Raw genomic sequence first — 17,654 nt, 5'->3', positions numbered from 1 at the left:
AACTAGAAATAATGCCTGGCAGATTTTACTTTGTGAATGCTTGATCCCCTTCCTTTGCTACAAATATACAGTTAGGGACCAAAATCAGTTCCTTTAAAACTTGTGTCTAGGCATCTGCAGTAGTCTCCTCACTGTCATGGTTATGTGGTCCCACTTCTTTCTCCCCTTGAATGCCAGCAACAAAGATATTGCATCTAGAGTACACACCTAAATGTATTATACTTCTGCTTCAAGTCCAAGATTTCTCTCAGTGTGGGCACCACTATCTCACCCCTTCATTGGCTCAAATCTTGCCGTGCCCAACCTTCAAAGCTTCTTTTTTTAAATTTCTTTCTTTAAAAATTTACTATGTTCATTTTACAAAAGTTCATATGGCAATACCTAAGGGACAGTACATACCTAATACCTAAGATTAAGTACATCAACAGAGAAGCACAAATAAAACCAGATGAATGATAACATTTAATAGGAGAACAAGCTATTTCCTGGAAGAAGGAAGCTCCTAAATATAAGAAAGATTAAAGAACATTTACAGCACAGAACATCAGATAATATATTTAGAAACCAGAATGGAGTTAACAGAAAATCTTACTTAACATTGTGGCTCTTTTCTTGATTCCCATTAGAATAGTACAATTTGTCAAATAAACAAGAAAACATTGATGCTATCCCTTCTACTCACAGTGGAAGGTGAAACCATTGTCCAAACAATAAGGTCACCTTCATGCATATTAGATGGAATATAATTAGCATTTCTACCTTGTCGGCTGGTGATAATTCAGAAATTTCAGCTGTAGTCATTGAAAATTCTAAAAATTCCTGCTAATGGGACAATAGCAACACCAGTTAAAGCCATTCCACGATAGAAAATTATTTCATTGCCAAAAAATCTCCAATTGTGGCCACTGCATACTGCTTGTTTTCTTCCCAATTGGATGGTCTGAATCACTGGTCTGGCAAAAGCACACCATTGGCACTTCTTCTCAGGATAGGTGGATCCCTTGGAGTAGGTAAGTTCTCTTCATGCCCCTTTAGCCCAGCTGGAACCCGAGCCTGCTCTCCAATGCTACTCCTGCTTGTCCTCAAGATATACACCAAATAGAAAAGGACATGAAAGAAGCCACAACCTATCAATGCAGACCACAGACCTGTTATCCCAAGTTCAGCAGGAAACATCAGATATACTTCCATGGGAAAGCCAAACATATTAACAACCAATTGTATTCAAGACAGCACCAATCTTTTGTCTCTCTATACCTCTCAGGATTCCATCACAGGTGCCCACAGATGCACCAGATGGATAGAAGGAGCCAAGTAGGTACCACTTGGCTCACAAAGAGAATATCTTTGTCACTGGGGAATACAGAGGGAAGCAGGTCCTTCAAAGCTGCAAGTAAAACACCAGTGCAAGGGCACACACTGGCCCACAGGAGAATGCTGCTGTGGGGTCATTGAGCTTGGTCAGCATTCCCTGCCCACAGAGCCTTTCCCATTTGGACACTGGTTGTCACACCAAAACTAAGGGACCATGTGGACCACACAGGTCAGTTTATACATGATGGCCTGTGTTCAACAGCAAAGTTCTTATCTCAAGCGTCAATGTACACCATGAACATGCTGGGAGTGGCCAGTGGAGTTGGAACTCCACTACTGGAGCCTATACCTTTAGGCTCCAAATTTCCCAGGTTTCCATGTGCATTTTTTCCCCACTACACATCTGGGAAAAGAAGAGCAGACAGGAAGAACGGGGAAGTGGTGTTGGCCCAGGAAGAACCTACCACTTCAATGTAGCCCAGGGACATACAGTGAGAGTGTATTCATGCCCACATGGATGACATTTACTGTAATCCCAGCCATGATGAGGCCCAGGTCTTCACCTGGGGCTAGAAGAGCAGGAATAAAATCATCACATAAATTTTAGCTGTCCATGTGATTTCAGAGTTGTGCTTGTAGAACAGGAGAATGTGTTCTATACTGATGAAGATGACCAGCAAGGAAAGCAATACAGCTTCAAGATGAAGACTTCCATTTGAAGTATAGAGGTGTGGGAGAGCAAGGGGTGTGCCTGGTTCATCCTTAGACCTCCAGTGCTGGTCATCTGGAGGGTGCTGGAGGATCAGGTGATCAGATATTTAGTAGAGATTCTGGCTAACTTGACTTTGCAGGGTTTGTTGCTAAAACTGAATTTTACAAGAAAATGCACAGAATATTATGAATCCTAACTAGAGTTTACTAAGAAGCTTTGTCAGTGGGTAGGAAGGTTCTGGGGAAATAAGCCTTAAAAACAGGCCACAAATCCAGTTTTTCATCCATAAAGCTAAGCCTTACAAAAGAGAACCTCTTGAGAGATTGCCTTTGTTACTTCTAAAGTTAACAGACTAAAGGAACTTTTCCTCTACAGGTAACTATTATTATAATATCATTTTCAGAAAAGTTTAATTAGTTTTTATATTTTTTCTTCCAGGAACTCAGTAACATGATAGTCTAAACTATTAATTGTAGCTTTGCCTTTTAATCATCAAAACCTAAACTAAGTCATTTTATCAACAACTATTCCATTTGAAATAAGATAGTCTCTAAGATTCTAAGTCTATTTCATTTTTTTTTTTTAAAAAAAGACAGTCTTTTACTGAGGGTAAAATGGGGGAAAAGTTCACCTTAAAATCAGAGACCAACTGTAGACCTTGGTTTGAACTCCAGCATTACAAAATGACAAAACATATTTAAAGCATCAACTGTGACTCTTTCTAAATGGCCTGGGGCTCATCCAATGATTGTCTTTGGCAAGTTTGAACTCACAACTTTCATCAGGCTAGGACTGAATGCAAATTAAGTACTCAGGAAAGACCAAAAGTTACTGATGCTAGCCAGGAAATTCCTCTGAGGTCCATTCATGAAATTAAGTCAGGCAAATTCTGCGAATTTCCTTTCCAGTCAGTCAGGGGAATATGTACCAGTAGAGACCAAAAACACCAGCAAACTGATTCCATTTCCCTTTCTGTTCTAAGAAAATCTGCTAACTCAAAGAGATTTTCCTTCCTCTGAACTTCTAAAATAATGATCACTCAAGTCATACATTTTGACAATTGTATGCTGCACTGTGGCATGTCTTATTTACCACTTTGTTATCTAAATTTTTATATTCTTTTTCATGTGTAAATTTCCATACGTAAACCATCTTATAAAATCCTTTAAGAAGGGACTATCTTTTCCTAACTTTGGTTTTATCACTTTGCACAGGTAGGTGTACAACTTTCATTAATAGTTGATTCCCCAGCTATGATTAATCTTAACCAAGAGTATGAAGACGAAAAATGCTTACTTTTGTTCTCCTTCCTAAGTCTTTCAATAAACTCTATCTCCTTCCTTTTTTGTCATTTATTTATTCATTCAATACAATCAATTAGGGATCTCCTATGTTTGAAACACTATAACAGTAGCATAAAGCATTGTGAACACAAAGATATAGGCTTAAGATTCATAGCATAGACAGATATACAAAAAGACAGTCATTACGAATGCAGTTAATATAGCGAAATAACAGTGAAAAAAATGCCTGGGGGACTATAATAGAGGAGGGTTATAAGTGATGTTTAAGTGACAACTATAAGATGAGAAGGACTCAGAACAAAAGAATAGGGTCACGAGGTAATCTTCCAGGTGGAGGAAACAGATTGTGCAAAGAATCCAAAAGAAGGTCAACGAGGTAGTACATGTGAGCAATGAGGAAAGTGCAGATGTGGGAGGAGTCAGACCAAAGCCTGCAGGTGCATGGAGATTTTGCTGAGGAGACTGGATTTTTTTCAGACTACATTTGGAAGCCATTTGTGAAATGTGGTGTACATTAAAAGATAATAGAATACGAAGCAGAAACAGTGATAACTTTGAGTTACCTCTTTGAAGGATGATATCAGCTAGGTTTGTATAGGATGGGATGGATATAATGATTTGGCAGTAGAAACATGACTTTTGAATAAATTAGACATGAGGATAAGGGAAATGAAAGTATTCTAGGAATGAGGTAGACAATGATGTCATTAGTTAGATGGAAAACAAAATAGGGACAAGAAAATAGGAGAGGAAAACACCTTCAAGACTGGGATTAGGACAGGATAACTTTGAGAGGTCTATGAGAGACCCAAGTGGAAATGTTAAGCAGACTCTTGAATGCAGAAGGGTAACGTGGTTTTCTTCCTTGTAGTTTCAGTGCAGCTAAACTTGCCCTCTTCTCCTATCTCCCATTAGAGTGTCACAGTTTCATGTGATCACAGTAATTAGGGTAGGAATGGGTAAATGTTCCCAATTGGGCCAACCTGAAAGCTGGACTTCTTCACATTTCCCAATAAGGAAAATTGTGGAAAACATGCTTTTCTTGCTTCAGTTATTACCCTAGCAAAATGTAAATTTAAGGTAGCTATTAGGTAACTTATTTGCCACATACAGAAAAATGGAAAGAACAAAAACCCAAGAACAGTGTTTGTTCTGGTCATTCCTAAAGCCAGATGATGAATCTTTAGGTTTCCCCAATAGCATTCATTGCCCTATATGTTATTCTATCTATCTATCTATCTATCTATCTATCTATCTATCTATCAATCTATCTATCTCTTTTTATTATATATCATCGAAGTACATCATCTATGAATCTATCATTTATATATCATTACTTTATTAGTTACTTCTATTATTTGTTACCAAAAGTGTCTATCATGGGAATGGATAATTTAAAGACCAACAGAAGAATGGGAAGTGAATTCAGAATCTTTCTTTGAGTGTTCTAGAGATCTAGGCCAGCAAGAAGTTATTCTTTATAGTCATTTATCAGGAATTTTTTTTTCTTAAATTTCTTAAGAAACAGAATTCACTTAGTGATGATTAATTGTGATCTAAGAATTGCAGCAGAAACTCATTCTCTACTAACACTGCAAATTCAATGGACAGGTATACCCACACTTCCGTAAGTGTTGACTAGTAACATCTCCTCCCTGCATTTCTCCAGAAGGTTGCCCTTGCCGTACCTGAGCACTGGTCCAGTAATGTCTGGGAGGTTTTGCTCCACCTTCCCAAGGCAGCCCTTTTTGGTATAATACCAACAGCCCCTCTCATCACCCATTCTTCTATCCAGAACCACCTCCGTGATGGAATGTAGGCTCCAGGTCTCCCACAGAAATCTACCTAAGACTGCATTATTGAAGCCACATCATTGTCTAGCTTCTCCCTGTGCCTTTTCCTGCTGTCCCCACTTCCTGTTATTGATTGAAGAGTAATTGGCTTCCCCAAACTCATGTAGATGTTTCAACACTGAAGTCATAATGTTAAGGGTTGAGGGATTAAAGGTGGAGACTTGATCTACTTAAGGTGTCTGGGTGTGTGTGTGGGGGTCTGATGGGAGGTCTTTAGGTCATTGAGGGCTTGCCCTTAGAAGGCAGCTTTTGCAAGAGACTTTGTTGCTTCAACTTTGTTATTTCAAGCCTAGCTTCTCTCTCTGATACCTGGCTCACTGTGTACCTTTGTACCTGCTGCACTATGACCTACCTCTTCCTAATACTGGCGAATGGGGCCACCTGATCCTCCACTGTGAACTTCCAAACTGTAAACGGAAATAAACTTTTTCATTCTCAGGAAGCTCCTCTTGGGTATTTAGTTAAAATAACAAAAAGCTGACTAATACAGAAAATTGGTATGGAGAAGTGGGGTCATCACTAATAAGTACATCTGAAGATGTGGAGAAACCTTTGCAGTTGGTTTAGCAGGGAAGGTTGGGAGAGTTTGAAGGAGAAATCTAGAGGAAGCCTAGAATGATGTAAGAAGAGCATTATGGACAGTTTGGAAGACGATCCTGAAGACCTGAATGCTGGTAAAAATGTGGACAGTAAAGGCAATGCTGATATAAAATGATGGATCCTTGCTACATTGTGATATTATGTCCTTGTCCTGAGACTGTGGGAGGCTGAACTTAGAGATGGTAGCCTGGGGGCTGGCGACATGGCTCACTTGGTTAATCCTCCACCTGCGGTTCTGGCATCCCATATGGGCACCAAGTTCTAGTCCCGGTTGCTCCTCTTCCAGTCCAGCTCTCTGCTGTGGCCGGGAAGGCAGTGGAGGATGGCCCAAGTGCTTGGGCCCCTGCACCCGCATAGGAGACCAGGAGGAAGTACCTGGCTCCTGGCTTCGGATTGGTGCATTGCGCCGGCCGTAGCAGCTATTTGGGGGGGTGAACCAACTGAAGGAAGGCCTTTCTCTCTGTCTCTCTGTCTCACTGTCTATAACTCTACCTGTCAAAAAAAAAAAAAAAAAAAAAAAGATGATAGTCCGGCTAGTTTGTTCGGAGACATTTCAAGGCAGCAAAGCAAAGTGTTCAGGCTGTAGTATGGGTGTTATTGGCGACTCTTAGTGTTACAGCAAGAATCAGGAGCAAAATGGAGCAGAGCAGAAAGATTTAGAAAATTTGCAGCATGGTCAGGGAAGAAATGAAGAAAAAGCTTACTGGGGACAGGAAAATGAGTTAGAGAAACCACATGTTAAAGAGATTAGTGCAAGTGAAAGGGAAGCATGTGTTAATGGGCACAACAATGGGAGGAAGACCCTGGGGGCATTTCAGAGAACTTCCAGCCTGCCCTCCCATCACAAACTCATCAGAGGCCCAGAACTACAAATTTGTTTTTAATGATCTTCCAGGGAAAAAATCCTTTCAAGAAAGAGTACCAGTGTGTTATCCATGATACTGGTTTTGCAGGCATGCAGAATGCAAGAGTTCTGGGGTCCTGGGGTCTCCCACTGAGATATAGAGGAAAGCCTGGACGACCAGGCAGATTTACGCTGTGAGATTGAAGCCCATGGCTGGAACAATGAAAAAGGAAATCTTAGAAATGTAGAGGTGCCAGTAATCTGCCAAGGAAAGTTGCAGATTATCAGTGTGCAGCCCAAGAGAGCACCCCATCAGCAAAGTTTGACAGTGCCAAGGAGGCATGGAGGCCTCTAAATAGATTTCAAAGGGTGTTAGAGACAAACTGGGGCCTGGAGAGAGATCAGTTCCAGGATCATAGTCATGACAGTGACTCCCCAGCAGGGCAGTGGCTGGTGAAACCACAGAGGTGAGACTCCAGCCCCTGAGAACTGAAGCACGGGCTGCGACCAGCACATCTGTAGGGGTGGGGCTGCCTAAGCTCTTGGGAGCCCAGCTCCCAACACAGGAATTTGGTGATGCTGGACATGGAACTTTGAGAGTTAACATTTTTCCTGTTGGTTTTCAGTTTTGCTATAACCCTAAGAAATGCATATTCTCATCCCTTCTTTTTACATTTTAGCTAACAAAAACCAACTACTAATCCTGTGACTTATCTATGACTTGTCTTGTGACTTATCTTGTGACTAATCCTGTGATTTTTGTACTAGACTTGTGAATAATAATGTTTGCATAAGAATTTCAAGAGCGAACTGAAAGGAAATGGCTAGAATGGCATCCCAGCTAAGGAAGAAATTTGCAACCACTAACTACAAACAGCTGAGCTCTATCCATAGCAAAGAAATCTCCATGGTCTAGTGCCAGGGTGATCATCAGAACACATCCTGAAATATGCCTGATAATTAACTGACTAGACCTACTGTTTATTTCCAAACTCCCCCTGTGGCTTCCCCTTTCCCTTAAAAATCCTTCTGTAGACGGGTTGGACAGAAAGAGTATATTTCTGATCCAGAGATCCACTCTTTCCCCAAGACTGCCATTTTTATCTTATCAGCTCTCATCTCTGGTGAATTGGCTGTCCAGTGGTGAGCAACTGATTTTGTAAAGTAACTTTGCTTTGGCCCTATTAGTCCTTTCTATTTACTTGTTTCCTCTGTTTGGAATATATATTCCTTGCCTGCCTCTCCACTGTATCTTGGAATTAAGTTACTTGTTTTTTCTTACATAGTTTTACAGCTAAGAAAGTTTGCCTTGAGTGTCAGATGAGATTATGGACTATATGGACTTTTAAATTAGTGTTCTACTGCATTTAGAATTTAGGACTCCTGGGTTGGTATGATTGTATGTTATATGTGAGAAGAGCACAAGTTTTGGGAAGACAGGGGGTGGAATATTATGAATGAAAGAGAAACCCACTGCTGAAACTCATGCAGATATGAAAACTCTGATGTCTAACTATTAAGGATCAAGAGGCCATGGGTGGACAGTTAATCTAATTATGGTGTCTGAAAGGAGGGTCTGATGGGAGGTCTTTAGGTCTTCAGATCAAACCTAGCAAGAATTTATTAGTTGAAGCTAGAGAATGCTCTACTATGTCTCTATCCTTTGGAAGATCTCTAATCACACATTTTTAATTTTCAGATGCAAATATATATTGAAAGGTAGTGTTTTACATCATCAAAGAGTTTTGGTATTTCAAGTGTTAAGAAGTCTTTAACATAGTCCCTCAAACTGTGTTATAGTTTTAGAGCATGAGGAGAGAAATAGAGTTTTAGCAGGAAGCTACTATTGAGACATGTTAGAGAAATATAGAATCAACATCTATAGGCTTTTGTTATTAAAATGCTGCCTCCTGTATGGGAATCATGAGATTATCTCAGTCATTATTTTGGAAATCATTTACCTCTCCAACTATAGTAACTGTCACATCATTTATAGTATTTTTATGGGGTAACCATTTATTTCCAAAGCAAATTCTTGGAATAAATAAGCAGGCAACTTCCCTCTGTGAACTGGAAGCCTCTATAAAAACCTCAATTGTAATTCCATCTCTAACTTTTATCAATCAAAATGTCCCCTTTCTTGGGATGCACCTGCTTCATCTGGGACCTAAGGAGACGCCATGAAAATATGAATATTAAATCCCATGTGGAGCTGGTGGATGAACCATAAAGTTCCCAGGTGGCAATATGCCTGCAGAGGCACCACCCCCTATCACATAAAAGGGGCCAGCACACGAGTGAGTCTCTCTTTCTCTCTCTGTATGTGTCTCTCTCTTTGTCTCTGTCTCTTTTTCACTCTGAAGGTGTTGTTCAGATGCCCTTTCTCTCTCCCTTTCTTTTTTTTATGATTTATTTGACAGATAGAGTTAGACATGAGAGAGAGAGACAGAGAAAAAGGTCTTCCTTCCATTGGTTCACCCCCCAAATGGCCTCCACGGCCGGCACTGCACCAATCAGAAGCCAGGAGCCAGGTGCTTCCTCCTGGTCTTCTATGTGGGTGCAGGGCTCCAAGCACTTGGGCCATCCTCCAGTGCCCTATTGGGCCACAGCAGAGAGCTGGACTGGAAGAAGAGCAACCAGGACTAGAACCCAGTGCCCATATGGGATGCCAGTGCTGCAGGTGGAAGATTAACCAAGTGAGCCACGGCACCGGCCCCTATCTCTCCCTTTCCATTGGCCCACTACCCACTGTGATGGATATTCTTCTGTGTGGGGCAACCCATGCACACATTTATATATATTTACTTTATCAACTTTTGAATAAATTTTGTTAACATGTTTGCACCTTATATGTTTCTGAAGTTGGAATGTTTATCTTTGCACAAGACAAAGACCTGGAGTAAAAATTAATATACCCCAGCCCACATCAAGTCAATATATCATGAAAAGTTTAAGAAAATATTGCCGGCACCGTGGCTCAATAGGCTAATCCTCCACCTTGCAGCGCCGGCACACTGGGTTCTAGTCCCGGTCGGGGCACCGGATTCTGTCCCGGTTGCCCCTCTTCCAGGCCAGCTCTCTGCTGTGGCCAGGGAGTGCAGTGGAGGATGGCCCAAGTGCTTGGGCCCTGCACCCCACGGGAGACCAGGGTAAGTACCTGGTTCCTGCCATCGGGTCAGTGCGGTGCGCTGGCCACAGCGCGCCAGCCGTGGCGGCCATTGGAGGGTGAACCAATGGCAAAAGGAAGACCTTTGTCTCTCTCTCTCACTATCCACTCTGCCTGTCAAAAAAATTATATTTTTCTGTTCATATTATGTAAAAAACAAATATTTATAGCACTAGATTTGAAGTATGGAACCCATACAAAGTTCTTGACAGGAAGGTGGAGACCTGCTTGTGATGGAATGACATCTAGCACAGTGCAAGTTCTAGGTTAGGCACTTGCTAAATCCTTTATACATGACAATGAATTGAATGCTCCTACTTTATTCCTAATTTGGATACATTCAAATTAAGAATTTTTAGTAGGAAGGCACTTATTTTAATTGGTAATTTTAACTGCCAAAAACAAAAGTACTGTCAAAACATAAATCTAGTTTTTAAACAAAAGAGTTATAGGCTTTGACATTTCCAGTTGGTTTTGGGTCAGAGAGTGATGCTAGAAATACTGACTCCATATATACAATTTTACTAAATAACCATGATTTAAACTCAATAATTTAAAACATTAGGATATTATTTTAAAAAGTAGATAATTTCTGAATGGTAAAATTTGACCATAAGTAAAATAGAGGACATTGGTTCAAGATTAAAGGTTTACCATATGTTCTCTCTTTTTTTGAAGACTCAACTAAAATTATGCTAAAAATATGAAAATAGAGAACTCCTAGCCTTTACAAAAACAAGAGAGATTTCTTTAGTTGGTGAAGTATTCAATTCATGTCTTCAAGTCAGTCAAAGAAAGAAAAATGACTGATAATGTAGAGCAGAGAAGTCATAAAGTAGGCCAAGATTTCTTAGCATTATGGTAATTTTGGCCCAGATAATTCTTTGTAGTGAGGGGACTGTCTCATCTTTTAATTAAGAGAAACAATGTAGAAATAATCCTAGAATCATGCTAGTACATATTCTTTTCTACACATGCATCAACAGTGAAATAATTCTTAACAAAGGTGTCAAAGCATACAGTGGAGAAAGGACACACTAAATACTAATGGAGAAATTGCATATTCATATGTAGAAGAGTGAAAAGTGACTCCTATTTCCCACTTTATGCCAAAAAATCAGCTAAAAATGGATCAAAGATCTAAACAGAAAATCTGAAACCATGAAAAATCTAGAAGAAAACATAGGGAAACACTTCAAGACATTGATATATGCAAAATCTTTTTGGGTAAGACCCCAAAAGTTCAGGCAACAAAAGAAAAACATAGGCAAATGAGATTATACAAACTAAGAACAATCTGTACAAGGAAAATGAGCGAGTGGAGAGACAACCTACACACTGGGATAAAATTTTTGAAATACTACTATGACAAAGGATTAATATCCTGAATACATAAGGAACTAAAATACTCAATAGCAACAAAACCCAAATAATCCATTAAAATGGTATTAATAGAGCCTCTTCTAAAGGAGAAATTCAAATGTCCAACCAATACATAAAAAAATTTCAATATCATTACCTATCAGAAAAATGCAAATCAAAACTATGTTTAGATATCTCAATCCATTTAGACTATTATCAAAAAGACCAAAAATAAATGCTGGTGAGGATTTGTGGAAAACAAAAGTCATACACCATCGGTAGGAATGGAAGTTAGTACAGACATTATGGAAAACAGTATAGTGGAGGTTCCTCAAAGGACTACTATATATTATGTCTATCCCATTTCTAGGCATATATCAAAGGAAATAAAATCAACATATCAAAGAGATACATATACTCCCACGGCTTTTGCTGTATTATTAACAATAGCCAAGATATGGAATCATATAGGTTTCCATCAACAGATGAATAAATAAAGAAAATGTGGTCTATATAAACAACAGACTATTAGAAAGAGTGATATCCAATCATTTGCAATAAAATGGGGGGACTGGGAGGACTGGAGGGTCTTACTGTGTTAGGTGAATCAGACTCAGAAAGACAAGTACTGCATGTTCTATCTCATGCATCAAAGGTTAAAGAGTCTATTTGAACACAGAATAGTGGTTACTAGACTGGTGGCAAGGGACACTAGAGAGGATGCACAATAGGTAACAAAACACAGATAGAGGGAATAAGTTCCAATGTGGTACAGCACAGTAGGTTGTCTGGGTTCCCAATAACTTATGAGCTACTTTATAAACAAATAAAAGAAAGGAGCTCAAAGGCTCCAAACACAAAGAAATGATAAGGACAGGGAAATGTCAATTATCCTGATTTGATCAATGCACATTGCATACATTTATTGAGATATTACACTGTATCCTGTAAAGAAGTACTATTATTGTTAAGAAATTTTTTAAAAATTTAAAAAATAGGAAATGCTAGCTAGCCTGATATGATCAGTATCATTGCATGCATGTATGGAATTGTCATATTGTACTCTATAAACAGGTACAGCCAAAAAATAGATTCACACAATTGTAAAATGTATTCCTATAGCTGGTAATTAAATTAAAACTATTAGTTTATAAAGAAAGTTTTAAAAGTAAGGCAGCATTTATTTCAGCCAACATTTTCATCAAGAGCTAATCAGTTGCCCACTCTAATCTACTATACACATTTAATAGTGCACAACATGATTCTAAATATTTTGCATTAATTAAGTCATTTAATCTTCACCTTGAATACTCTAGTATCTCCATTTTACAGAAAAAGAACTTAAGGTGCTGGGAGATTAAATTATTAAAATGCTCACCTTCACAGTGCAGCTGAAATACATATTTAAAAAAATTAAGAATTTCTATCATTCTTACCATTCTTTCAATCTGATGACTCCTTTCTCTAAATTCTCTTGAGGATCTTATGCCATAATTTTCTTTGTATTTGATATTTGTGACTTTAAAAGAGGCAAGGTAATAGAATGACTTATCATCTGAAAGGTAAAATAAATAAAAGGTCCATGGTTAAATGTGATCAGTTCCTTGTCTCCCACTTCTTTACCCATCTCAGAAAAATAGGCTACCATTTTACAGTTTATTTCCACTTAGTATAAAAATAATTGTAGACTTTTTCATTGTGACATGTTTAACACCATGGGATATTAGTCAATAATGACAATAAATAGAACTAATGTAATTTATGAGAGGGCTTCAAAAAGTTTATGACAAGATTGCATTAAAAGATAAAAAAGGGGGGGGCTGGTGTTATGGTACAGCCCTGCTTATGACTGTGTTTTCCATAAAATAGGATTTCTATGAGTTTTTTGAAGAGCTCCTAATAATACAAGGTGAATGAGCCCTGCAACTCATATTTTTATGTACAACAGAGAATCTCAAGGTACTAAGTCATAAAGTACTTGGACAATAGAAATGTGACCTGGATACTTACCCTCAACAACAAAATGAGTAACAATTCCAATTGCAATTCCTATGATTGCTACAATTGCCAGTGTGAATAGAGCTAACCGTATAGGGTCCCAAAATTGCTGTCTTCTTTGATATTCAACTCGTGGGTATTCAGCTTCTGAAATTTCAACTTGTCTGTGATAATAGAAAGAAAAACAATAATAAGACATTAAAAGTTCACTATGGCTCTGCTTTATGTACTCTTGCTATGTTCCTCTATGAAAAGAGTTTACATTGCTAATTAACAGTGGGATACCTAAATCTTGAAAAGAACACTATGTTTTTTTAAAGATTTATTTTATTTATTTGAAAGTTAGAGTTACAAAAAGAGAAAAGGAGAGGCAGAGAGAGAGAAGTCTTCCATCTGCTGGTTCACTCCCCAATTGGCCACAATGGCTGGAGCTGTGGCGATTTGAAGCCAGGAGCCAGGAGCTTCCTCTGGGTCTCCCACGTGGATGCAGGGGCCCAAGAAGTTGGGCCATCTTCTGCTGCTTTCCCAGGCCATAGCAGAGAGCTGGATCATAGTGGAGCAGCCGGGACTAGAACCAGCGTCCATATGGGATGCTGGCACTGCAGGCGGTGGCTTTACCTGCTACACCAGAGTGCCTGCCCCAAGAACACTGTTTTAATTTGCATACCTTCCCCTATTAAATACAGTACAAATTTCAGTTAAAGGTCTACCGATGTTGGTGCTTCAGTGAGGATTTCCTCCCTCTGCATTTTGTCTGGCATAATGTCAATTGAAATTTTAGCAAAATACAAAGATTCACTTAAATAAAGATAACTTACAGATAACATGTTTATGTCACTAAGATAAAGAACTTTTTAATAGCTCAGTTTCAAAGTATTCTCACCAGTTTTACTTAATTAAAAATAAAAATTTCAATGTGTATTTTAAAAAAAAAAACCTTTTGAAGAACTGATTATGAATCTGCATTGTATTAAACTCCCCAGTGAAATCACAGATGGCGAATTGTCCTTGATAAAGCTCCAGTACAAAGGCTCACTTGGCAGCTGGTGCTGCCGCTCAATAGGCTAATCCTCCGCCTTGCGGCGCCGGCACACTGGGTTCTAGTCCCGGTCGGGGCGCCGGATTCTGTCCCGGTTACCCCTCTTCCAGGCCAGCTCTCTGCTGTGGCCAGGGAGTGCAGTGGAGGATGTCCCAAGTGTTTGGGCCCCTGCATCCACATGGAAGACCAGGGAGAAGCACCTGGCTCCTGGCTTTGGATTGGTGCAGCGGCAGCCATAGCGGCCATTTGGGGAGTGAACAGGCAGAAGGAAGACCTTCTGTCTCTCTCTCTCACTGTCTATAACTCTATCTGTCAAATAAATAATAAAAAATTTATTTATTTATTGAAAAAGCAGAGTGATAGAGAGAGAGGGAGAGACAGAGTGAGAAAGAGACCTTGAATTTGCTGGTTAGCTCCCCAAGTAGCTGCAACAGCCCATACTGGGCCAGGCTGAAGCCAGGAGCCAGGAATACATCCAGATTTCCCATGTAGGTAACAAAGACCACATGGGCCCAACCATGTGGAAAATCATCTACTTTTTTTTCCCCAGGCAAATTACCAGGTTGCTAGATCAGGAACAAAGCAGTTGGAACTCCAACTTGCAGTCTCATATTAGATGCTAGAATCACCAAGTGCTAACTTAACAACACTGTGCCACACCACTGCGCCCCTATTTCATGATTTTTAAAAAATTAAATTCAGAATCCATGAATTTCTTCAAGAAAACAATACATTGTGACACTTCTCTATCTAAACTTAATACCTAGTGCAAACTCTTAAGATAAATATCTTCGCTATTTGAATGCATGCATTAGCAGATCATGAACGAAGATTTAAATCTAGATCATAGCTCCAGAATAACTGTATACAAAGCCTAATTAAAGAGAAAGGTATTACTTTAATACATAACAAGCAAGTTTTTCATAAGCATGCACCATATTTTAGGAACAAATAGGCAGGTACTAGATATACAATGAATAAAAATCAATACTCGGTCTAAAATTGTGCACTGGAAAATAGTTGCTATGCCGAATTTTGTTATGTGAACTTCATCACAGTAAAAATAATTTTAAAACTACAACGATAACAATACATTGTCTCTGATATCATGATGGTTGTATAGAGAGACTGAGAAAACTCGCACATCAACATGCTTACAGTATGAAAAGATCAATGGAGAAGAGTAGATAAGATGTGATTGAAAATAGGAAGGTATGAATCTGGTGAGGGGAGGGGGATTCCTTGAAAAGAGTAAATAGGCTTTATGGGAGTAACACTTATGCTGAGAAGAAGCCGATCATGGTTGTTTGCAAGTCATTTCCTGGCCAATGGATACTGTGGGAAGTGCCTACACTGGAAAACAATTTGATGCATTGGCAGAACTGACCATTGAAAACATGGTCATGGAGAAACAGTAAAGCAATGGACGGCTCCTCACTTACACTCTAGGTAGTAAAGGGGTGGCTTTGTGGTAGAGAGGGTTAAGCCAGTTTGATAAATCATTCATTGTTTCACAGTCTAATTTAGTCCAGCCGCCGACACAGTGATTTTTTCTAGGGCACATCTTCCTGCAGTGAGACCATGGCAATACTGGAAAACAGGAACCAGCAATTCTAATGATGGAGAGCAGTAATGGACATCATCCATACAGCTAGAGGTGTCCCACGCTCATCTCCACAGAAAAGAACAAAACTGCAATTAGGTAACTATATTTTTAGAACAGTGTCTGAGAGCAAACAATGGATTTCAGCAGGTTGGTGACTGGGATTGGAGTTGCACTAGAAGGGAAAGCAGGGGCCTGCACTGTGGCGTAGCGGGTAAAGCCGCTTCCTGCAGTGCTGGCATCCCATATGGGAGACAATTCAAATCCCGTCTGCTCCACTTCCGATCCAGCTCTCTGCTGTGGCCTGGGAAAGAGGTAGAAAATGTCCCAAGTCCTTGGGCCCCTGCACAGGCATGAGAAGACCCAAAAGAAGATCCTGGTTCCTGGCTTCAGATTGGCGCAGATCTAGCCGTTGTGGCCAGTTGGGGAGTGAACCAGCGGATGGTTCTCTCTCTCTCTCTGTCTCTCTCTCTCTGCCTCTCCTTTTCTCTCTGTGTAACTTTGACTTTCAAATAAATAAATAACTAAATAAATAAATAACAAAAAGAAGGGAAAGTAGCAGCCTGCAGGTGTGACCCCCTAGCTCCCAGATAGTGGCTCAGAACAAAAAAGTCCACCTCATTGCAAAGAAAAAGTAAACAAGAGATCCTTAGCATCCCCCATTACCATTCCTGACACCTGCAGTCTTAGCAAAGATGGGAGAGCCCAACAATCCTCACAGAACTTGAGCCAAATTTAGGAAGCTGGCTGGAATCTACACAGTTGCATTGCTAGAGAGAAGGAACCCTTATTGTACCTGTGACCTCCTCCCTGGGACTCAAACTACTATGGCACAGCACCACCTTGAGACGGTCCATCTAAAGGACATCCTAGGGGCCAGTAGCATTGCACATGCTCACCCCTGAGACCCTGCCATAATCCCACCGTGTTCACACAAATGGTTTCAATGTCACAACCCCAACGAGACACAAACAGTGTAGTTATGGCTCCAGCACCCACACCTGCATGGTACCCTGCACTGTAAGGAACTGGTGGTCCAGCACAGCAAGCAGACCGTCCTCATGATGGCAGGGACCAGCATGTGTGCTCCCCAAGGGCTGAGGAGTCTGTCGGGTGGTTTCTGTCCCAGTGATGCTGCCCTCTATCACCAGGAGCCCTACCATATATACAGGTACCCCAAAAGTCTCAGGACCAGTGTGCTTGGCAGGGCCTATCCCCAGAAATGTCACATAATTGCTTCCATACACACTTCCCAGCTAGCCCCACTGAGGCGAAATGTAAGCACCACTGATGCTCAAGAAATCACATAGAGACTATGCTAACCTACCCACCCAGATCCAAAGCAAAAATTCTATTCAATCTACACAGCATCACCCTCCTGTAGGAAAAAGTCTTGCCCTAAAAAGCTACTCCATAAAATTGGAAGAGATGATTTCCACCAAAATGTACAGATATCAATGTCGTTGCATAAGGAGAAAAAAAAAGGAGGAACTGGAGTTGTGGTGCCACAGTCTAACCTGCTGCTTACAATGCCAGCATATCATTCAAGAGTGCTGGATCCAGTCTCAGCTGTTCCACTTCTGATCCAGTTCCCTGCCAATGCACTTGGGAAAGCAGTAGAAGATGACCCCAGTACATGAGCCCCTGCTATCCACGTGGGAGACCCAGATGGAGTTCCAGGCTCCTGGTTTTGGCTGCACCCAGTACCAGCCATTGTGGCCATTTGGGGATTGAACCATTGAACCCGTGGTTGGAAAAAATCTCTCTCTCTCTCTCTCTCTCTCTCTCTCTCTCTGTGTGTGTATGTGTTTGTATTTTCCTCCCTCTGTGTCAATCTACCTTTCAAGTAAATAAAATGT

At 40.2% G+C, this 17,654-nt stretch overlaps 1 protein-coding gene across 1 annotated transcript in view; it reads right to left on the bottom strand.

Annotated features, from left to right (window-relative positions):
- Positions 1-17,654, bottom strand: part of TMPRSS11F (transmembrane serine protease 11F) — an 84,093-nt gene that overhangs the window by 27,382 nt on the left and 39,057 nt on the right. The window contains exons 3-4 of the mRNA XM_008267796.4: positions 13,166-13,317; positions 12,592-12,710 (exon numbers count right to left, since the gene is read on the bottom strand). Coding sequence (XP_008266018.1) covers positions 12,592-12,710; positions 13,166-13,317 — 271 coding nt within the window. The remainder of the gene's footprint in view (positions 1-12,591; positions 12,711-13,165; positions 13,318-17,654) is intronic.

Source organism: Oryctolagus cuniculus, chromosome 8 (genome assembly GCF_964237555.1).
Source record: "Oryctolagus cuniculus chromosome 8, mOryCun1.1, whole genome shotgun sequence".
Taxonomy (NCBI): domain Eukaryota; kingdom Metazoa; phylum Chordata; class Mammalia; order Lagomorpha; family Leporidae; genus Oryctolagus; species Oryctolagus cuniculus.
Note: the sequence above shows the minus strand (reverse complement) of the source record. Positions and strands in the feature narration are given on the sequence as shown.